Source organism: Microcaecilia unicolor, chromosome 6 (genome assembly GCF_901765095.1).
Source record: "Microcaecilia unicolor chromosome 6, aMicUni1.1, whole genome shotgun sequence".
NCBI classification, from domain to species: Eukaryota; Metazoa; Chordata; class Amphibia; order Gymnophiona; family Siphonopidae; genus Microcaecilia; species Microcaecilia unicolor.
The window spans coordinates 61,572,812-61,596,567 of NC_044036.1; the positions used below are offsets into that span (position 1 = coordinate 61,572,812).

Genomic DNA, 23,756 nt, shown 5'->3' on the forward strand with positions numbered 1-23,756 from the left:
CCAGGGAGAGAGGAGAAATTGCTGGACATGGAGGGGAGGGGAGGGAGGAGAATTGCTGGATATGGATGGATGAAGGAGGGAAGGAAGGAAGGGGAGAGAGGAGCATCGATGGACAAGGATGGGAGGGCAGGGCCCAGGGAGAGAGGAGAAATTGCTGGACATGGAGGGGAGGGAGGAGAATTGCTGGATATTTTATTTTTGTTACATTTGTACCCCTTGCTTTCCCACTCATGGCAGGCTCAATGCGGCGGGCAATGGAGGGTTAAGTGACTTGCCCAGAGTCACACGGAGCTGCCTGTGTCGGGAATCGAACTCAGTTCCTCAGGACCAAAGTCCACCACCCTAACCACTAGGCCACTCCTCCATTCATATGGATGGATGGAGGAGGGAAGGGGAGAGAGGAGTATCGATGGACAAAGATGGACATGGATGGGAGGACAGGGCCCAGGGAGAGAGAGGAGAAATTGCTGGACATGGAGGGGAGGGCAGGGGAGAGAGAGGAGAGTTGCTGGATATGGATGGATGGAGGGGGGAAGCCGGGGAGAGGAGAATTGCTGGATATGGATAGATAGATGGATGGAGGGCAGGGGAGTTGCTGGACATGGGTGGATAGAGGGGAGGGCAGGGAGAGAATTGTTGGACATGGATGTATGGATGGAGAGGAGGGAAGGGAAGGAAAGACAGGTGTAATATTTTCAATGATGCCATGGCTAGTAAAAGGGGTGTGACTACTGTAGGGGCGGAGGAAAGGGGGAGTAGGAGGAGTAGGCTCTTGAGCAACACCAGTAGGTGACGTAGATAGGAACAATCTCTTTATTTAAATATACACTCGACTCAACACAGCCGTGTTCCTATCTACGTCACTCCTGAAGAAGGCGTCTGTAGCGCCGAAACACGGCTGTGTTGAGTCGAGTGTATATTTAAATAAAGAGATTGTTCCTATCTACGTCGCCTACTGGTGTTGCTCAAGAGCCTACTCCTCCTACTCCCCCTTTCCTCAGATTCTACTTTTCGTAGGAATTTGTGTACCTCCACCCTTGTGGTGGTTTGGCTTGCTACTGTAGGGGCGGAGCCATAGTGATCCCGCCCCTGGATGGGTAGGGGCGCTGCTAATAGGCTTCAGGAGGGCGCCAGAAACCCTAGGACCGGCCCTGTATGGTAACCCTATACAGGTGCAGCCATGAACTTGTAAAATATGTCCCCTTTTCTGTACAGTTTCACTGACACGCCTACATTCACACATCCATGACCTATCTTAAATGGTGCGGCACATGTTTAATTGTTTAATTCAATTCTATACGAGTAAGGGAACATATGAGTTAATAAATGTATATTCTCATCCTGTGTACTGTTTTGCCAAAAAATGTTTTCTTGTTTGTCTTTTTTTTTTTTTTTTTTTTTGCCTTCCTACAATTTTTATTATCATTTTTTTGAATCTGGGCGTTGAGAAGGAGCTTTTTTCTTTGACCGATGATTGGCAGTGCCGCTTTGAGATTGGAGAAAGCAAGGGTCGAGTGGTGCCAGTGTTCTCCAACATTATTTATTTGATCATTTAATTATACATTTGTTTGATTTAATTGTTTATTTTAATTTATTACATTTTTTTGTGTGTGAGTTAGCAGCAGACTCAACCACACACATCTTTGAGCAATGAATTTTTTTGATAGTCCTGTTACCTGCCTCATCTCTTATTACTCTTAAATGCCCCATTGTTGGATGAGGGTAAAAGAAAGCAAGTTGTTCTGTGCCTGAGAAGGGGATCTTCATCTCTCCCTCTCTTATCATCAGCAGAACTAAGTGGGATTCTAGGGGTAATCTTGTGATCACATAAATTCAGGTTTCTTCCAACCCTTGATGCAATCATTAGTTTTTTCCTCCTACCTTGTTCAGTCACTCATTTGTCTCCCTCCCTCCTCCTCCTGTATTTCTTTTGAGTTGGCAGGTAGTGTTGGACAGCATGCCTGCTGCTGCGGCTGCTACTTCCCCTGCCAGCTGCCCTCTGAAGTCAGAACCACATGGGGCCCCTTTGGCTGTAGCCGGAAGCAAGGCAGCAGGTAAGAAGCAATGCTACACTTCCTCTGGGAGGGAGAAAAAAATGTGGGTGGCAGTGGCTTTACCTAGGTCTCATTTGCTGGCTCATTGGTTAGAAACTTCTGGCATAGAGAATTCACTGAATACTATGAAGGCTGTGATGACATGACACTGTATAGTAAGCATTTTCCTGATAGACACAACATGGGGAAAAGGTTTTAGTATATCTGATTTGATTTTTTATTTTATTTTTTTTAATGTGAGTATGTTAGCGCTGAAGACCAGCTGCAGAATCTCTCTCAGGCTGTCAAAGAAAACCAGGTGCTCTGATTTTGCTGCATCGAGGAATTCATAGTTTTGTTTTCAAATTGATTTTATTGCTTTGATTTTATTTTGTACTTGATATTAAAGCCGGAATGTGCTTGGTACAAAATCCATCCAATTTTATGACACATTTAAGAAAAGAAAAAATAAAAACATATAAAAGATTGATTGATGGATTAGCCAGGAGAAGGCATGAAAACTGGCTTCTGTTGAAAAGGCAAGACCTGTCGCTTCTTCCTCTTTAACATCAGCAAAATTCGCCCTTTCCTCTCTGAGCACACCACCCGAACTCTCATCCACGCTCTCATTACCTCTCGCCTTGACTATTGCAACCTACTCCTCACTGGCCTCCCACTTAACCATCTATCCCCCCTTCAATCCGTTCAGAACTCTGCTGCACGTCTTATATTCCGCCTGAACCGATATACTCATATCACCCCTCTCCTCAGGTCACTTCACTGGCTTCCGATCAGACACCGCATACAGTTCAAGCTTCTCCTTCTTACCTACAAATGCACTCAGTCCACAGCCCCTCATTACCTCTCTACCCTCATCTCCCCTTACGTCCCCGCCCGAAACCTCTGATCACAGGACAAATCCCTCCTCTCAGTACCCTTCTCCACCACCGCCAACTCCAGGCTCCGCCCATTCTGCCTCGCCTCACCCTATGCTTGGAATAAACTTCCTGAGCCCCTACGCCAAGCCCCCTCCCTACCCGTCTTCAAATCCTTGCTCAAAGCCCACCTCGTCAGTGTTGCCTTCGGCACCTAACCTTTATACCTTTCAGGAAATCTAGACTGCCCAAATTTGGCTGCCCCTACTTGACTGACTGTACATTTATCCTTTAGATTGTAAGCTCTTTGAGCAGGGACTGTCCTTCTATGTAAAATTGTACAGCGCTGCGTAACCCTAGTAGCGCTCTAGAAATGTTAAAATGTTAAATAGTAGTAGTAGTACATGAGAAGAGTGTAAATCATGGGTTCTCAACCCAGTCCTTGGGACCCAGCAAGCCAGTCTGATTTTCAAGATACCCCCAATAAATATGCATGAGGTAAGTTTGCATGCACTGTCCCCATTGTATGCTAATCTATCTCATGCATATTCATTGTGGGTTTCCTGGAAACCTAACTGGCTGGGTGCATCCCAAACATTGGGTTGAGAACCCCTGGTGTAAATGTAAAGTTAATTTATTTCCACAATGATTGTGTAAAGTGATGTTGTAGCCATATTAGTCCATGTATTAAGTTAGTCAAAATTAAAAAGGTAGCCTCTTATTTTCTTTTCTATGTTTTGATTTATTTCTATTTATTACCTTTCCATAATGATGTAATTCACATAATGAAGTTACTCTGGCCAATGGAATACTATTTTCTGGAGGGTGTGATCATGTGAAAGGGCTCGGCCTGCCTCTGCTGCCTAGGGTTTGCTGACTATTTGCTTGTGTCCAGTCTACTGGAAATATATCTTGGAGCTAGAATGTGATTGATGACACCTCTTGTTGGGTCTTCAACACTCTAATAAGGGGACTGCAAGCCAGAAAAAGAGTACAGCTGACCATTTCCCCAGCTATTCAGAAATTATTGGATGCAAACAAAGAAAATACTCATTTTACATTCTCTTTAAACGTGGACAGGTATCAATGAATACGTCATATAATCAAATCAGACCTTCAACAGCAGGGGTAAGAGAGCTAGAAATATTTAATACTGCATTTTATTTTTGTAAAGTTACCCTTGATTGCTATTTTTTCCAAGAAATCATTATTTTTTAATTATTAACAAATATATTAAGTATGAAAGCAACTTTCATAAGTCTAGTTTATATGGTAATATTGCCTAGGGAACATGATGCTTTGTATTTAATATTTATCTAACTGTCCCTCTGCTTAGTAGAGGAATGTAAATAGGAAACCAACCCTCTTTGTATTGTTCTGAAATATTTGTGCATAGTAATTACATGAACCTATTGTTAATATTTACATAGTCAAGTAGCTGTAAATCAGAGCTGTTCTGTTGCAGTGAATTCTGAAAGTGCTATTGATGACTTACAGACAAAAAAATACTAGGGCACTGTTCAGTGTAAGAATGATTTGGCCACATAATCAAATACATGAAATACGAGCCACTCCTCAAAGCAATCCCATTCTGTTGTGTACTGGATTAAATCTGTTCCTTCAGATCCCTGAAAATTTGCAGCCTCTGCTTTTCTTTCAACCTGTTCAAGGTTATGAATAGAAATCAAACAAAATAAAACATGGAAAAGAAAATAAGATGATACCTTTTTTATTGGACATAACTTAATTCATTTCTTGATTAGCTTTCGAAGGTTGCCCTTCTTCGTCAGATCGGAAATAAGCAAATGTGGTAGCAGATAGTATATATAAGTCCTGTCTGTTGGGTGTCAAAATATTCAATCATTCTGACTTCAAAGGTCTTACGTTCCTGTATTGTTTTAAAGTTACCTTTTAGGATTCTTACTGTGAAATCACTGGTGCAGTGTTCTGGTCTTGTAAAGTGTTGGCCCACAGGGGTGGGGGCCTGACTGGCACCGGCTATTTTCATGTGATGTCTGTGCAGATTGAATCTTGTCTTAAGCATCTGGCCTGTTTCTCCAATATAGCATCCTTCATTACATTTTTTACACTGAATGATATATACCACATTGGAAGATGAGCATGTGAAAGATTCCTTTATGTTGAATATTTTTCCCTTGTGAATGACTGTGGGGTCCTGTGAAATGTTTTGGCATAGCTTTCAGCTGGATGTCTTGCAGGGAAATGTACCCTTCTCTTTATTTTCAGTCTGTATTGGGAGTTTACTTCTGATTAGCTTAAGTTATGTCCAATAAAAAAGGTATCATCTTATTTTCTTTTCCATGTGTTATTTTGTTTGATTTCTATTGATAACCTTTAAGAGTGGACTAACACGGCTACCAACCTGTTCAAGTATGGAGCATCCATTCATTGACTAAGCTTCCGTGAAAGTTCTTCAAAATATATTATCTAGGTCTGAAAGCCGTTGGATAGTGACAAATGTTTTACATAGACCATATGCCAGCACATATGTGCAGAGATGTACAATAACATTGCTCCAGTGAAATGGGATGCTTGACTCTCAGGTAGAGAAGGAGTAATAAGATCACCTTATAGCACTGCTTGGTAGTTCCTTACAGTTACAGAGTTAAAGGGTACAGGCCTAAGGATATTTCTGTTTAAAGATGCCTACTCCGATACTGGGTGAGTTGGAGTGTATATAGACACTCTTCTGTGGACCTCTGTTTTCCCCAGACATGTACAGATGTTCTACTGTGGACCTCTGATTTTCCCCTGGCCCTTTGCCTATCTATGTTCTTTCTCTTCCTTTAATTCTCTTTCATATTATGATTGTAGTCTCTTTCATTTCTCTGCTGATATTGTAAACCTGTGAACCACCCAGATGGCTTGTACCGTTGGTGCGGTGTATTAAACAAACATATACTTGAAACTTACATAAGTACATAAGTAGTGCCATACTGGGAAAGACCAAAGGTCCATCTAGCCCAGCATCCTGTCACCGACAGTGGCCAATCCAGGTCAAGGGCACCTGGCACGCTCCCCAAACGTAAAAACATTCCAGACAAGTTATACCTAAAAATGAGGAATTTTTCCAGTCCATTTAATAGCGGTCTATGGACTTGTCCTTTAGGAATCTATCTAACCCCTTTTTAAACTCCGTCAAGCTAACCGCCCGTACCACGTTCTCCGGCAATGAATTCCAGAGTCTAATTACACGTTGGGTGAAGAAAAATTTTCTCCGATTCGTTTTAAATTTACCACACTGTAGCTTCAACTCATGCCCTCTAGTCCTAGTATTTTTGGATAGCGTGAACAGTCGCTTCACATCCACCCGATCCATTCCACTCATTATTTTATACACTTCTATCATATCTCCCCTCAGCCGTCTCTTCTCCAAGCTGAAAAGCCCTAGCCTTCTCAGCCTCTCTTCATAGGAAAGTCGTCCCATCCCCACTATCATTTTCGTCGCCCTTCGCTGTACCTTTTCCAATTCTACTATATCTTTTTTGAGATACGGAGACCAGTACTGAACACAATACTCCAGGTGCGGTCGCACCATGGAGCGATACAACGGCATTATAACATCCGCACACCTGGACTCCATACCCTTCTTAATAATACCCAACATTCTATTCGCTTTCCTAGCCGCAGCAGCACACTGAGCAGAAGGTTTCAGCGTATCATCGACGACGACACCCAGATCCCTTTCTTGATCCGTAACTCCTAACGCGGAACCTTGCAAGACGTAGCTATAATTCGGGTTCCTCTTACCCACATGCATCACTTTGCACTTGTCAACATTGAACTTCATCTGCCACTTGCACGCCCATTCTCCCAGTCTCGCAAGGTCCTCCTGTAATCGTTCACATTCCTCCTGCGACTTGACGACCCTGAATAATTTTGTGTCATCGGCGAATTTAATTACCTCACTAGTTATTCCCATCTCTAGGTCATTTATAAATACATTAAAAAGCAACGGACCCAGCACAGACCCCTGCGGGACCCCACTAACTACCCTCCTCCACTGAGAATACTGGCCACGCAATCCTACTCTCTGCTTCCTATCTTTCAACCAGTTCTTAATCCATAATAATACCCTACCTCCGATTCCATGACTCTGCAATTTCTTCAGGAGTCTTTCGTGCGGCACTTTGTCAAACGCCTTCTGAAAATCCAGATATACAATATCAACCGGCTCCCCATTGTCCACATGTTTGCTTACCCCCTCAAAAAAATGCATTAGATTGGTGAGGCAAGACTTCCCTTCACTAAATCCGTGCTGACTTTGTCTCATCAGTCCATGTTTTTGTATATGCTCTGCAATTTTATTCTTAATAATAGCCTCCACCATCTTGCCCGGCACCGACGTCAGACTCACCGGTCTATAATTTCCCGGATCTCCTCTGGAACCTTTCTTAAAAATCGGAGTAACATTGGCTACCCTCCAGTCTTCTCTTGTGCAGATGGGAAAACCTTTGATAAATCAGAGCCATGAGGCAAATTTGTTTGATAAAGTAATGGAGGTTTTGTGACTCACCCCCCTGTTTACTAAGCCGCTCAGAAATGCTGATACAGCCCATTCAAAGTGAATGGGCTGTGTCGGCATTAGCGCACGGCAGCCGCTAGCCTGGCTTAGTAAACGGGGGGGGGGGGGGGGGGGGGTCAGTATCTGGAGAGTTATTTTGGAATTTTATGTGCATCCTAGGTCTTTGAGAACACCCTCCCTCCCCAAGCTATGCACTGATGTATTTTCACTGGCATAGTGCGGATTTTAAATGGAAGAAGCTGAGCTGCAAATTTCAGAATATGTTGAGGTGTATAGTTTGAAAGCAAAAATAGCCAAAAGTCTTCCTCCCCAGACCTTATGTCTCATGGCTATTCTAATGTAAAATGGTTATCTTATAGCTTTAAAAACTCATATTTGTATTGTCACTTAATTGTATAATATATTCTATTGTATGGATATCTAATGACATGCTTTTGATTTCCTCAGCTGATAGAACTTCATGTTTTTTATGTCCCAGAAGAACTGTGGAGCCCCAAGCTAAATACAGTTTCTACCAAAGCAGTTAATAAATTTATTTCTGCTGGATTTATAAGGTAAGTATTACACCTTGAAACTGTTTATCGTATTAACTTGGTGGGTTTCACATTGGGGTGCGCTTAGCACCAACTCTATAATGGCACTTAGGCGGGCCTAAGCCATTATAGAATACTAGTGTAAAGCCGCACTGGTGTGTCAGAATTTAGGTACGCCCACTTACAGCAGGTCAATGGCTGATGTAAGTTGACGCACCAAAGTGCGCCACGCAACACGCACAATTGGTAGTATTCTATAAGTTGGGACATGGCCTGCCCATGCTTTGCCCACATGTATATCCCCCTTGTAGTTGAGCACTATCAGGCTTATTTTCGAAAGAGAAGGGTGCCTATCTTTCGACACAAATCGGGAGATGGGCGTCCTTCTCTCAGGGTCGCCCAAATCGGCATAATCGAAAGCCGATTTTGGGTGCCCTAAACTGCTTTCCGTTGCAGGGACGACAAAAGTTCCTGGGGGCGTGTCGGAGGCGTAGCGAAGGCGGGATTGGGGCGTGCTTAACAGATGGGCGGCGTCAGCTGATAATGGAAAAAAGAAGGGCGTCCCTGATGAGCACTTGGCCGACTTTACTTGGTCCATTTTTTTTCACAACCAAGAATCAAAAAGGTGCCCGAACTGACCAGATGACCACCGGAGAGAATCGGGGATGACCTCCCCTTACTCCCCCAGTGGTCACAACACCCTCCCACCCTAAAAAAAACCTTAAAAAATATTTTTTTGCCAGCCTCTATGCCAGCCTCAAATGTCATACCCAGCTCCATTGCAGCAGTATGCAGGTCCATGGAGCAGTTTTAGTGGGTGCAGTGCACTTCAGCCAGGTGGACCCAGGCCCATCCCCCGCTACATGTTACACTTGTGGTGGTAAATGTGAGCCCTTCAAAACCTACCAGAAACCTACTGTACCCACATATAGGTGCCCCCCATCACCCCTTAGGGCTATGGTAGTGTTGTACAGTTCTGGGGAGTGGGTTTTGGGGGGGGGGGTTGGGGGGCTCAGCACCCAAGGTAAGGGAGCTATGCACCTGGGAGCAATTTATGAAGCCAACTGCAGTGTCCCCTAAGGTGCCCGGTTGGTGTCCTGGCATGTGAGGGGAACCAGTGCACTACAAATGCTGGCTCCTCCCACAACCAAATGGCTTGGATTTGGTCGTTTCTGAGATGGGCGTCCTCGGTTTCCATTATCGCCAAAAACCGGGGACGACCATCTCTAAGGATGGCCATCTCTAAGGTTGACCTAAATGTAGGGATTTGGGCGTCCCCGACCATTATATCGAAACAAAAGATGGACGCCCATCTTGTTTTGATAATACAAGTTTCCTCGCCCCTTCGCCGGGACGTCCTTAGAGATGGGCGCCCTTAGAGATGGTCGTCCCCGTTCAATTATGCCCCTCCACCTGACATTGAAAGTATTTTCTTTTCTTTTTTTTTTTAAGTTTTTATTACATTTTATTATGTATTGAAAAAAACCTCCAGTTAAACAAGGAAGTGGAGTGGAGGAGTGGCCTAGTGATTAGGGTGGTGGACTTTGGTCCTGGGGAACTGAGGAACTGAGTTTGATTCCCGGCACAGGCAGCTCCTTGAGACTCTGGGCAAGTCACTTAACCTTCCATTGCTCCATGTAAGCCGCATTGAGCCTGCCATGAGTGGGAAAGTGCGGGGTACAAATGTAACAAAAACAAACAAAAAAAATAATTGTAAATATAAACATGGGTCATGAAGTACAAATGTTATACCATCACTCTTTGGTACAAAGCCATGCTAGAAACCTCCCTGACCCTGCCAAAAGATGCTCAACTCCCACACTATAAATCCCCCTTCCTGAAGGTCATCAGTCCGATAGAGCTTAAGATGGAGCGCAGTCTAGATGTATTTCTCTCCAGAGGCATATTTTCAAAGCATTTACTTACAAAGTTCTGTAATAACCTATATAGGGTTACCATATTTTGTCCCCCAAAAAGGAGGACACATGCCCTGCCCCCACCACACACGCAGCCCCCTTTCACGCCCTCGCTCCGCCCCCTGTCGCACCCTCATTCCGCCCCCCCTGTCACATTTCCCCTCCCCCCTGTCACATACCCCGTTGCCCCCCCTCCCCTTACTACTGCCCTGGTGGTCTAGTGACCTCTTTGGGGCAGGAAAGAGCCCCCTCTTTCCTGCCCGGAGCGCTGCCCTGCATGCATCCTTCCTGTTGCTGATCCTCGGCGCTGATTCAAAATGGCCGCCGAGAGTTGAAGTCTTGCGAGGTCACTTCAACTCTCGGCGCCCATTTTGAATCGGCGCCGAGGATCAGCAACAGGAAGGATGCATGCAGGGCAGCGATCTGGGCAGGAAAAAGGGGGCTCTTTCCTGCCCCGAAGGCAGAAGAGGTCACTAGACCACCAGGGCACTGTCCTATAGGATGGCCCGCCCACCAGCCTGCCCGTTTCTCCAGAAATCTGGACAAACGGGCAGATTGGCAAAACCCACCTGGTTGCCCGGACATGCCCTCAAAAAGAGGGCATGTCCGGGTAAATCCGGACATATGGTAACTCTAAACCTATAGAACTGTATACGTCTAAGTGCTTTGAAAATGAGCCCCATTGGCATCTACTTTATAGAATAGCACCTAACATTTATGTGCATAAATGCTAATTATTGGCACCTCTGATGCGAGTTATAGCATTAAGGGGGTTTGTGTTTTTCTCAGATGTCATTAAATGCAGTCCGGCCGATATTCAGAGCAAGTTAGCTGGGAACAGCCGCTGACCAGTTAACTCGTTTGTTGGCGATTAATTGGTAATTTTCAGTGGCATTTAACCAGTTATCACTGATCTTTAGGCTGGCTACGTCAGGGATGTGCTGGGGCGGCCAGGTTTAACACATAGATAGGACCATATAAATAGCTGTCTTATCTTTATGCATTAGCCCATGGCTTGGCACTGAATATCCAGGGCTAATCCAGCTGGCGACATTTTACAAAATGCTGGCAGCCACTGGCTGAATATCAGGCTTCTTAAAATTTACACTTCCTACCAGTCTTTTGGCTTTTAGGCTATCTGGTGTGAACTCTGAGCTCCCATAGCATCCTCTAGGTTTCTGCCTTTCTGTACTCTGGTCTCTTTCAGTTTCCTAATGATTGTACTTCCATCTGACTCCTGCTGCAGCTTCCCTTAAAACGACACCTTTCAAATCTCCCACTACTAATTAGTTGCCCAGAATTAATGAAAGGCATATGCACTCCCTTACAGGAACATATTGATGTTTTGTTTATTTTAATTTTTTATACATCGCAAGCCATTCAAGTACAGTAGGTATTTTGCTGTCCATGGAGGGAGTTGTACCTGAGATAATGGAGGGTTAAGTGATTTGCTCAAGATCACAAGGATTTGTAGTGAGATTTGAACTATGTTCCCCTTTTACTCGGCCTGCTATTCTAAACATTAGGCTACTCCTTCATTCCATTCAAGACCTGTATATGGAAAAGCAATAAAGTAGTGTGACACATCCATTGTAAACACTGTAAACCATGGGTGGACAAAATTTGGGCTTAGGTCTACACTATAGTATATTGCTTCCCACCAGGGCCAGTGGGTGGGGCATGTACGCAGTTGCTCCCAATCAGAAGCAGTTGCCACTCGGAGCGGAGGCAAGTGAAAAGCAAAAACTCAGCCAGGCAGAGCCCGTGCAAGGGTATTATGTGCCCTAGGTGAACCTTCAAGCTTGTGCACCCCAAGATTTTGATAATTACACTCAACAATCCTGAGTGCTCTAACATCACCCCCTCCAGAATGCTGCTGTAAAAATGCACAATTGGCTTTCATAATTTTAAATATTACACTTTCTTTTTACTATGTAAGTGTATATACTTTAAGTAATGAGGGCAATTGCCAACTGCCTACCCTCCCTACAGAATTCACTGATGATTTTTGATTTGTGTGGTTGTTAAGATCAGTGGCGTAGCCAGAAGTCAATTTTTGGGTGGGCCAACAGGTTGGATGGGTGGGCACTAGACAGTGGTTTGCTGGTAAATGTTTAACAACAGGCTCTCTCCCTGGTCCACCTCTGCGCCCCCCCACCTCCCCTCAAAATTGCAGAGCTGGCTATAGCTGGGGAGAGAGCCTGGGGGGGGGGGGAGGCAATGCATTACTCTCGCCAGGAAAAATAAAATTAAATGATCCCAGGTTCCAATCTAATTCATGTTTAATGTGGGATAAAATGCCATAAATAAGTAAATAAATATAAACTTTTAATGTTGAGCACCTGATTCTCAAAGTGGACATATTCCAAACACTATAATGAAAATAAAATGATTTTTTTTTCTACCTTTGTTGTCTGGTGACTTTGTTTTTCTTATCATGCTGGCCCAGTATCCGATTCTGCTGCTATCTGTCCTCTTAACTCCGTTTCCAGGGCTTCCTTTCCATTTATTTCTTTACTTTCCTCCTTTCTTCTTCATTTCTTGCTCTACATCCGTAAGTAAAAGCTGGGTCCTCCGCAGACTTGACTGTCCAGTGGATCCAGCTTCTGCCTATTTTCTCCATCCATGTGCAGTTTTTCCTTTCTCTTCCTTTTTCCTCATCATCTCCTTCCTCTCTCTTCCCTCCCCTCCATCCATGTCAGCATTTCTTCTCTATCCCTTCCCCTCCATCCATGTACATCTCCTTCCTCTGTCTTCCCTCCCCTCCATCCATGTCCAGAATTTCTTCTATCTCCTTCCTGTCTTCCCTTCCTTCACCTCCATCCATGTCCAACAATTCTCTCCCTGCCCTCCCCTCCATCCATGTGCATCTCCTTCCTGTCTTCCCTTCCTTCACCTCCATCCATGTCCAACAATTCTCTCCCTGCCCTCCCCTCCATCCACCCATGTCCAGCAACCCTCCTCTCTCCACTGCCCTCCCCTCCATCCATGTCCAGCAACTCTCCTCTCCCCTCCATCCACCTATGTCCAGCAACTCTCCTCTCCCCTGCCATCCCCTCTATCCACCCATGTCCAGCAACTCCCCTGCCCTCCCTCCATCCATCCATCTATCCATCCATATCCAGCAAATCTCCTCTCTCCCCTGCCCTCCCCTCCATGTCCAGCAATTTCTCCTCTCTCCCCTTTGACCATCTCCCTCTCATTCCCTCTCCAGCACTCCCATTCCCCCCTCTGTCTCTCCCTTACCCAGTCTCCTAAATTCCTCCCCCATCTTTCACCCACTTCATTAGTCCCCCATTCCCCATACTCTGTACTCACCCCCCCTTTCCAGACCCATCCTTCCCTCTGCTCACCAACCCTCCCAGTCCCATCCTTTCCCATGCTTACCAACAATAAAGAACAACAACGTGGATGCAGGCAGCAGCTCGGGTTGCTTGCTGTGTTTTGAGTGAACGGCGATGGCTGCGCGGGGGAGTAGAAACAGAGATTTTCTAAATGGCTTCCTTCCTTCTCTACTCACAGCGGCGAACTGGCGGGCGGCGGCAATAAAAGCATAAAGCAGCCAGGCTCCTCGACTCCGTCCTTCGCTTCCCTGCCCTCTCAGCGTCCCGCCCGCCCGAAAGGAAATGACATCAGAGGAAGGCGGGACGCTGAGAGGGCAGGGCAGGGAAGCGAAGGATGGAGTCGAGGAGCCTGGCTGCTTTATGCTTTTACTGCCGCCAGTTCGCCGCTGCGAATCTGGAGAGATTATCATCAGATGAGCCAGAGCAGGTGCCGTTTCTGCCCTGGACCCATGGTCGCTAGGCTGCTGCAGTGTGTGTGCGCTTGGGTGGGCGGGCCTGAGGTGAAATTGGGTGGGCCTGGGCCCACCCAGGCCCACCCGTAGCTACACTCCTGGTTAAGATCTATTGTCTTGCTTTAACTGCTGCCACTGTTTACTCCCCCCCCTGAACTGCTACCCTAGTCTGCCTAGTCTCACTTCCAGCTGGCTATATATATATATATACAGTGGTGGAAATAAGTATTTGATCCCTTGCTGATTTTGTAAGTTTGCCCACTGACAAAGACATGAGCAGCCCATAATTGAAGGGTAGGTTATTGGTAACAGTGAGAGATAGCACATCACAAATTAAATCCGGAAAATCACATTGTGGAAAGTATATGAATTTATTTGCATTCTGCAGAGGGAAATAAGTATTTGATCCCCCACCAACCAGTAAGAGATCTGGCCCCTACAGACCAGGTAGATGCTCCAAATCAACTCGTTACCTGCATGACAGACAGCTGTCGGCAATGGTCACCTGTATGAAAGACACCTGTCCACAGACTCAGTGAATCAGTCAGACTCTAACCTCTACAAAATGGCCAAGAGCAAGGAGCTGTCTAAGGATGTCAGGGACAAGATCATACACCTGCACAAGGCTGGAATGGGCTACAAAACCATCAGTAAGACGCTGGGCGAGAAGGAGACAACTGTTGGTGCCATAGTAAGAAAATGGAAGAAGTACAAAATGACTGTCAATCGACAAAGATCTGGGGCTCCACGCAAAATCTCACCTCGTGGGGTATCCTTGATCATGAGGAAGGTTAGAAATCAGCCTACAACTACAAGGGGGGAACTTGTCAATGATCTCAAGGCAGCTGGGACCACTGTCACCACGAAAACCATTGGTAACACATTACGACATAACGGATTGCAATCCTGCAGTGCCCGCAAGGTCCCCCTGCTCCGGAAGGCACATGTGATGGCCCGTCTGAAGTTTGCCAGTGAACACCTGGATGATGCCGAGAGTGATTGGGAGAAGGTGCTGTGGTCAGATGAGACAAAAATTGAGCTCTTTGGCATGAACTCAACTCGCCGTGTTTGGAGGAAGAGAAATGCTGCCTATGACCCAAAGAACACCGTCCCCACTGTCAAGCATGGAGGTGGAAATGTTATGTTTTGGGGGTGTTTCTCTGCTAAGGGCACAGGACTACTTCACCGCATCAATGGGAGAATGGATGGGGCCATGTACCGTACAATTCTGAGTGACAACCTCCTTCCCTCCGCCAGGGCCTTAAAAATGGGTCGTGGCTGGGTCTTCCAGCACGACAATGACCCAAAACATACAGCCAAGGCAACAAAGGAGTGGCTCAGGAAGAAGCACATTAGGGTCATGGAGTGGCCTAGCCAGTCACCAGACCTTAATCCCATTGAAAACTTATGGAGGGAGCTGAAGCTGCGAGTTGCCAAGCGACAGCCCAGAACTCTTAATGATTTAGAGATGATCTGCAAAGAGGAGTGGACCAAAATTCCTCCTGATATGTGTGCAAACCTCATCATCAACTACAGAAGACGTCTGACCGCTGTGCTTGCCAACAAGGGTTTTGCCACCAAGTATTAGGTCTTGTTTGCCAGAGGGATTAAATACTTATTTCCCTCTGCAGAATGCAAATAAATTCATATACTTTCCACAATGTGATTTTCCGGATTTAATTTGTGATGTGCTATCTCTCACTGTTACTAATAACCTACCCTTCAATTATGGGCTGCTCATGTCTTTGTCAGTGGGCAAACTTACAAAATCAGCAAGGGATCAAATACTTATTTCCACCACTGTATATATATATATATATATATATATATATATATATATCCCCAGCACCTTCTTAACAACTTACCTCCTTCTCTGCCTCAATAGCACCTGTTGATCCCATTGGGGCTTTACGTCCTCTTCTGGCAGGACAGGGTGACATAATATGGCTGATTTCCCCCCACCCTATTCACAGCAGTCAGTGGCTCTTCATGGCATGGCGGTAGTACCGGTCACTCAGATCTGAAGTGAGACGCTGGCAACACAATGAAGTTGAAACCACAGGTACCTTTTGTACTGCCTGCCATGGCCCAATGTGTATAAGCTAGCAACACTGAAATCAAGTTCCATATGTTGGGCATTACAACCTTTTCAGTTGGCACTGGGTGTTTTATCGGTGTTTATTGATTAAAAACCTAAAATCAGACGCCCTAATTATAAACATTCAATGATTCCTTAGTAGCTTCCCTGTTTTGGACATCACAAATAGAGAAATGGTTTCTGGTGTTTTAGGGTGAACCCTGACCTTAAACTGTGCGTGCTGAGAGAGCGGTTGGGCGAGTTCTTGATTGAAGACACTGTTGCTGATAAGTTTCTTTTTCTGAAGTCAGTAGGAAGAAGTCTAGCGGTGGTAAGTTAAATCTTTGTCTCTTCCAGCTCTACCTCCATGTCCAGCATCTCCCCTTCCTTACCCCTCCCAAGGTGTCCAGCCTTTCATCTTCCATGCCCCCCCCAGGCTGCACCTCCATGTCCAGCTTCTCTCCCTTTTCCCTTCCCCTACTCAGCCTGCAATCTTTGCCACTGTACTTGGACCGAGACTGTGGCAAAAATAAACTAATAATAATAAAATAATAAACTCAAAATAAACAGACCTAAAGCACAGGTCTTTGCTTTAGGCCTGTTATGTCATGCCTCCTCCGACGCTAACCTCCTGTTGGAAGGGGGGTAATGAGACGCATTAGGGCTTGAGTGTGTGTTTGCACTGAAAGGCCTACTGCTACACTCCCAGTAGCCTTTAAGTGCTGCTCTTCTACCACACTGTTGCTACACTGCTATCCCCAAATTCTGCTCTTCTACTTGTGTGTGTGTGTGAAGAGTTTGCATTAGGAGCACCAGATAGTCTTGGAATAAATAAATACTATTTTTGGTTTATTTTAGCCATTACTGGGCAAGAGCTTTCTCAGTAAATTATCATTTCATGATCTGTAGATGTTTGTGTTTTTCCTCATGCTGCCAGCATTGAATAGTCAGGAGTTGGTTGGTACATCCTGATTCATTCTGTGCTCTATTGGTAAGGCTCACAAGCACACTCAGATGCTGTGTATTTCATGTACAGGAGTTGAACAACTTCTGAAGTGTGGCTAGTGTTTTACAACAGTGCTCCTGAACATTCACAGATGGGGATGGAAAAATTCAAGGCACTTAAAATGTTCTTCTTGCCACTGGGTTGCCAAGTGGAAGAGCAAAATACCACTGTCCTTGTGATCCTGGGAAAGCCTATGCCACTGGGCTACCAACTGCCAAGGGAAGGAGAGACATCCAGCAAGATGGGATAAGCTGTTGCGGGGGAAGGTTTGGGGAGCTGGATGATCTTTGGGAGGGAGGGCTGATCATGAGATGCTGCTCTTGGGAAGGTTTATTGGGAGGGGAATAAGCTCTTAAGGGGTGTTATCAGGAGAGAGATGCTGGTTTTTTTTTGGGGGGGGGAGGAGGTCAGGCCGCTACCTGGAAATTATGATGGTGCTGGCTGATATTCATTGCCAGCATCCACATAGCTAAGCAGGTCTAAATTAGCCTATGGGAATCAGCTTTTATAAAATTGCTGATTGCTGCCGGCTCAATATTTACTCACGTGCTTAAAAATATAGAACATACATTAACAGGGCATCTAGATAGGAAATGTATGTACCTTTATAAAATTACTTTAGGGAAGGTAGGCACAGATGATTACCCCTGCTCTGAGGAAACTGTCATTTTGTGCATATATGTGCTGGTAAGAATAAGCACATATGTATGTATTTTCTGAAACAAATTCATAAGCGCCACTCCTGTACCTGCTACACCGACTCTCCATCTGCAGTACGGCCTATGCATATATCATGTAAAAGCAGGTACTATATTTCTGTGTGCCTTCCTCTTCTGCACATACATCCTTAGACAATTTCAGAACAGCCTATTTTGGGCATAAAATGGTATTCTATACACTCAAAGTCCCTTATAAATTATCTCCATTAAAAAAATGGATAAAATAAACAACTGCAAAAAATATTCTATTCAAAGACAAATTCAAAAGCAGCATATTTGTGTACAGTCACAGACTGGAGGAACAGAATTGGCCCAGGCTACTAAGCCAGTTTCTGTTGTTGAGGATCGGATGCCTCGTTTACATATCTTTGCTGCTGCAGTATAACTATAAACAAATGTCAAATGTAAAAATGTACAAGAACAAAGGAATTTTGCAGTCCACCAGATCAAAGTAAACAAGAAAGAACAACCTCCGTCCTCAAACTGGGTAACCTGAATTGCTTTTGGGAGATTGTCTCCTTATATGGAAGGATATCTACCCCTCCGCCAGTAGTGCCATGAGACTACCACCAGGGCTAATCACAGCCATTTTATTGTTGTTTATTGAAATCTTACTATACCACCTATCAGTGCTTTCCACTATAAAGTGGTTCACAATCTAATAACGGGTAGAAAGGAATGCCAGTAATCCATTTAGCACAGAAGAGACAGAAAGACAAAGATGGAAATACTGTAATAAGAAAAAGGCAGAAGACTGTTTTAGTTCCCCGAACTGGATTGGGCGGGAGTGGAGGGGAATCACTATACGATCACCGATCACCTCTGGATAAGTCCCTGGGGTGTGGAAAGGTAGGGTTTCCGTTGATACCTTGTGGGTGGAGTTCGGGTTTGGGGGAAGATTTATCTGCTGATTGGATCCGGTAAGTTGCCGGATGTGATCAGGGGTGTCGGGGGGGTTGTTGGTTGTAATTGGGGGTGTTGGGGTTGCTGCATGTTATTGGGGGCTGTAGAGGGCGTAATTGAGGTACTAGGGAACAGTTTTAACTTAACAGACTCCTTAAAGTAAGCTGAGCCATGATACCCCTTCCCCAGCAAAGGTGGAAATGAAACAGTGAAAAGAAATGGAAAATGTCTTTGATAGTCAAATGAGTATATTTTATTCCTAATTGTGTATATAATTATTTTGTTTTAAGAGGAGTCTGCAGAAGCTAAGTGCATTGTCCTTTCTCTTCTTACCTGTGCTTGATAAAGCATGTTGATTTGTTGACCGTACTAAGGATCATGGCAACCTCCTGTGCAGGTTGCATCATGAGTAAATATTTGCTCAGGCTCTTAGTGCAGCCCTTTCACAAGGAGTTCCAAGCTGTTTGCTTCAGTGTCTGACTTTAGAAATGAAAAAGGCCTTTTAGGACAACTGTCTTTCTTTTCAGTTTAGAATCATCCTCTCCTCCTCCCCCCCCCCCCCCCCCCCCCCCCCCGCAATAAAGGAAGATGAGATGATTTGGCAAAATGGCTCTTGTTTCCTGAAGTCCAAAGGGGAACAGGAAAGTAACCTCTACCAGAGTCCAAAGAAATCAAAGGAGTAAATGATAAACCACTGACTTCCACATGGGGAGTGTTGTCAAAAGTGTTCTTTAGTAAGGCACCAGAAGAGACCCGACACGGGACTTTGTTTCGACGGAAACATCAGCCTGCCTCAGGGGTCAAATACAACAGTACTTGAAGCTGGAAGATGTTACACACAGTGCCGTGATAAAATGTCTCTAAATTGAGCAGAGTTAAGGATAAGCAAAGCCGCAGCTGTGTTCAAACAGACGCTGTGGCGCCAAAAATACGTGTAAATTTTGGAATGTCCGCGAAACACCCATTTCCCCACCCATAACCGTGCCCCTTTTTGCCTGCTCGTGTTAGGAGTTCGGCGCACATCGTTACAGAATACACTTATCGTGTTGTGCGCCTAAATTCAAATCAGTGCCAATTAATTCTCATTATTGCTTGTTAAGTGCTGTAATCAGTACTCATTAGCTTGTTAAGCTTGTTAAATTACATGCATTGTTATAGAATCCTTGCCTATTTCGACGCAGATCTTTAGGCACACTATATAGAATCTGGGGGATAGTGGCTATCTGGCTAAGATATAGCCAGTTTGCGCCGATATTCAGCACCGAGTTAAGCGGTTAAATAGGACTGTAGAAATAGCAATCCTGTCTTTAACCACTAGGAACTTAACTGGTTAGTGCTGAGTATCATCTTAACCAGTTAATTTCTGGTGGCCAAAAATGAAACTGGATATTCAGTGCTGGTCTCGAGAAATGGCTCGGCATTGAATATCTGGGGTCAGCATTGACCGTGGCACTTATGTGGGCTGCCTCATGCTGGCCGATTATCAGCCCCTGGGTGTCTGCAGTCCTGAAATGCAGATTGCCTATTCTTGATTCTTAACACTTCCTCTCCTGAAACTGCTTCTTTGAACATAGGGGTAATTCTGTGAAGAGCTGCCTAGTTTTAGGTGGCAGGAATTTGTGTAAATGGCCTCTTATAGAATACAGACTAGTGCAAAAGTACTTGCCATGATTTGATTATGTGTACTTTGCTGGTGTGTGTATTGTCACGTCTCCCAAGGATCTTTGGGGTTAGTGAGCCCTTGGGCCACAACCGTGGGGCGGCAGTGGCAGGAGAATCACCCAAACACAGACAAGGCAACACAGGCGTATCAGCAAATCCAGGGCTGGAACTTCTAGGCGGAGACTGCAGCCAAGGCAACTCAAGCTGGAGCAGACAGGACAGGAACTCAGCCCAAACTTCACCTGTGCTTAGCCACCGTTCCTCAAGAGTTGAGCTCCAGAGTGCAGGTGGCCGACAGGACTTACCAGACAGGGCTGGAAGGCAGAACTGCAGGAAACAGCAGCCGGCTGGCGAACAGCAAGAAACTTCCAGAAACACACCGGGGTTCCAGGCAAGCAGCAGGCAGCAGAATAAATCAGAAAACAAGACAGGTCAGGGCGGGCAGCAGACAGAAGAATAAACCGAGGGACAAGCAGGGTCAAAGCCAGAATCAGCAAATATCACAGCAGCAGTGCAACAAACTCTCACCAAATGAAACTCCTTTGAGGACCTCTGTTGCAAGGCAACTAGGAACCTTCCCAGGTGGTTAATAAAGGCAGCCCACAAAGGAGTTCTCCAGGTAGGGGTACTGCTTAGTTCCAAAAAACTCCCAAAACAATCTGGTGGGCTGGAAGATCCGGACCAGACCAGCATATCTTTTGGAACATGGGAAATGGTAAACCATCAATTCACTGCATTCCCCAGGTCTAACCACCGGGGACCGCGGTGACTGTGAGCCAGGAACCTGGGCACAACTGTGACATGTATATGGGTGGAGCATGGGTAGAGTACACATGTACATTATAGAATACTATAATTTACACATGTTCTATCATACACCTAGGTGTAGGCATTTATAGTAGCTATAGGACTAGTGTAAGTGATCGTATCTTACATTTATGCATGTTTCTGGCCTCTTTCACTAGTATTCCATAAAAAAAAAGTCAGCACCAGAAACAGACATGCTGTTATAGAATTACTTCTTGTTGTTGTCTTTTGTGTTTTTGTATCACAGTTACTTAGATCCACACGGAAGGTACTAAGACAGAATTTCTGCCAGAATTCAACACATGCTTCTTTTTTTTCTCTGAGGACTGACATAGGAAACAGGCTAGTTCTAATAACTTGACTGAATTGGCTCCTAAGCAGAACCCCCAGCTCAACTGTGCTCAGTAAAAAAAAAAAATAGCCAGGAGCAAGCATCCACAAATTGAACCAGAGCCGCACAGGATATGTTCATCCACCTGCTGGAAACAGAGGTATAGGGGGAAATTCGTTAGTAGTGCTCAAGGTTCGGTGCCAGGAAAATTTGCGCTAAACTGATAGTCTGCAAAGGGCGCTCTGTGTGGAACACCCTTTATAGAAAGGGAAAGGGAAATGGGACTTGATATATCGCCTTTCTGAGGTTTTTGCAACTACATTCAAAGCGGTTTACATATATTCAGGTACTTATTTTGCACCAGGGGCAATGGAGGGTTAAGTGATTTGCCCAGAGTCACAAGGAGCTGCAGTGGGAATTGAACTCAGTTCCCCAGGATCAAAGTCCACTGCACTAACCACTAGGCTACTCCTCCACTAGTTTAGCGCAGATCTCACGCCTGATTTTGGGTGTGGCACTTATGCCTGCTGAAACCTGGTGTACATGCTGACACACAACTAATGGCAATGGAGTGCATTTAAATGACCTTTTCTATAACATCATGCTAATTTCTGGGAAACCCCCAACCCACCCATGTCCCTCCCATGGCCAATGCCCCCTTTTGAGTTGTGTGCTATAAAATTTAGGTGTAAATTGTATAGAATAGGGCTCACGGAAGATCTGTGCGTAAGCACAGTTGACTGCCGATTAACACTAATTAACACCAATTATTGATTGTTAATGGCTCATTAACTAAATAGTGTGCATGCGGATCTGGGATCTGTGCTCAAATTGTGGTGATCCATATAGAATCCAGAGGATACTGTCTGAAAGCAGCTGCATATTAGCACATATGGCAGAGCTCTGATGTACTCTCTATCTCCACCTGCTGGTAGATGGGCATAATCCACAAGTCTCTGGATTGATCTGTTGAACTAATAGAAAGAAAATTATCAGTTAAGAACTATTTTTTCCAAGGACCTTTGTCTCCATGGTGACATAGGAGGACTTCAGTGGCACCATTTTTAAAGTCAGCTTTAACTGATACACATCTAGAAAATATCAGCCTTTGGAAAGAATCACATCATTCCTTCTGGAACAAACAGGCTGGAAATGTCGTGGGGCAGGAGTGAGATCCTGTGGGACATATCATAAAAAGATGATGGAAGGTGTTATAGATTAATTCTCCTGTCCCACTAGCCCCTGTTATTGTAATCGTAGACACATTAAATACCCTCTTGAGCATATTAAGGAACGTAAAATATGTTACAAATTGTTTGATGTTGTGTTCATTTCAATTTTTATTCTCCTAGGTGAAGGCACAACAAGAGCAAGAATTGAAACTCAAGTCATTTGCTCCACCATATGTACGTATTGTGTTACAGAAACAACACTACTTTTATTTGCACAATGCCAAATTTACAGAGACTTTGAACAAATTTGTAAAGAACAGATGTAAATTTTAATTGGCTGGCTTCCTTTATGTTTTAGGCTTTGGAACCAGAAATATATTTGCTCCCCGGAGTGGAGCACGAGGGGAGTATTTATGTATCTTCTCTCACTCCGGAGAGACAGCATTATAATGCAGAGTATACTGGATTCTACACATCTCCTATCAGACCAGGAAGTCTGAATCCTTCAAGACAGGAATCTGGAAGAAATACTGTGCTTACTCCAAGTCGCAAGAAAATTCCTTTTGGACAGGATGAGGAAGAAGAGGCTTTCCTCTGGAGTAGGGAGGAGAAGGAGGTTGTTCGGGTTCTGAAAGTGAGTCAGAATCCTGAATCTAACCAGACTAAAGAGGTCCAGGAAGCTCTCAGTCCACAAAGAAAGAATCTGGCACAACACCAGACTAACGACACCCAGAAAACTCATAATCCATTCTGGAAAGATCCAGAACAGGACCAGACCAAGGAGACCCAGAAAACTCATGATCCACAGAAGAATAATCCAGGACAGGACCAGACCAAGGAGGCTCAGGAAATTCAACGTCCAGTCGGGAGAAAAAGTACTGTTTATTATGATTCCTTTTTGTGAACGTTTTATAATGAGAAAAGAAAATGTTTTGGTTTAGATTGTTTTTCATTTTTTGGTTCTAATCTATGATATCTAAATTCTCTGAAGACAGGCCATCTTCCTTCCTTATTTTAACGCACAGCATAAACCGAATACCAGTCAGAGAAAATCAAGAATGACTTTCTGCCAGAGCACTGATCTTTTAATTTTAACCTTTAAGTAATGTTTCAGAAGAACTGACTTTAAAATTTACTGTGTAGAAATTCTCACGTAGAGGTCTATAGTGCTGTCTTTTAGGAGGTAAAAATAAGTAACTGACCCCATATACTGGAAGTTGTATATATAAATATATGAAAGTTATTTGACTTCTTGCATGTAAACCTCTTACTGGATGCAGACTCCTGGTGCTGCCCTCTACAACCTCCAGCTCCACACCTTCCCTGATAGGAGCCCGGAGCAGTTGGTTCCCTAGCATTATAAAACAGAGGAGGGAGAAG

The 23,756-nt window shown here is 44.7% G+C and overlaps 1 protein-coding gene across 1 annotated transcript in view; it reads left to right on the top strand.

Annotated features, from left to right (window-relative positions):
- The first annotated feature begins 1,884 nt into the window (after window positions 1–1,884).
- Window positions 1,885–23,756, top strand: part of SPATA1 (spermatogenesis associated 1) — a 52,544-nt gene continuing 30,672 nt past the window's right edge. The window contains exons 1-6 of the mRNA XM_030205779.1: window positions 1,885–2,054; window positions 3,989–4,036; window positions 7,902–8,008; window positions 15,990–16,107; window positions 22,557–22,610; window positions 22,735–23,251. Of these exons, the coding sequence (XP_030061639.1) occupies window positions 3,995–4,036; window positions 7,902–8,008; window positions 15,990–16,107; window positions 22,557–22,610; window positions 22,735–23,251 (838 nt within the window). The 5' untranslated portion in view covers window positions 1,885–2,054; window positions 3,989–3,994. The remainder of the gene's footprint in view (window positions 2,055–3,988; window positions 4,037–7,901; window positions 8,009–15,989; window positions 16,108–22,556; window positions 22,611–22,734; window positions 23,252–23,756) is intronic.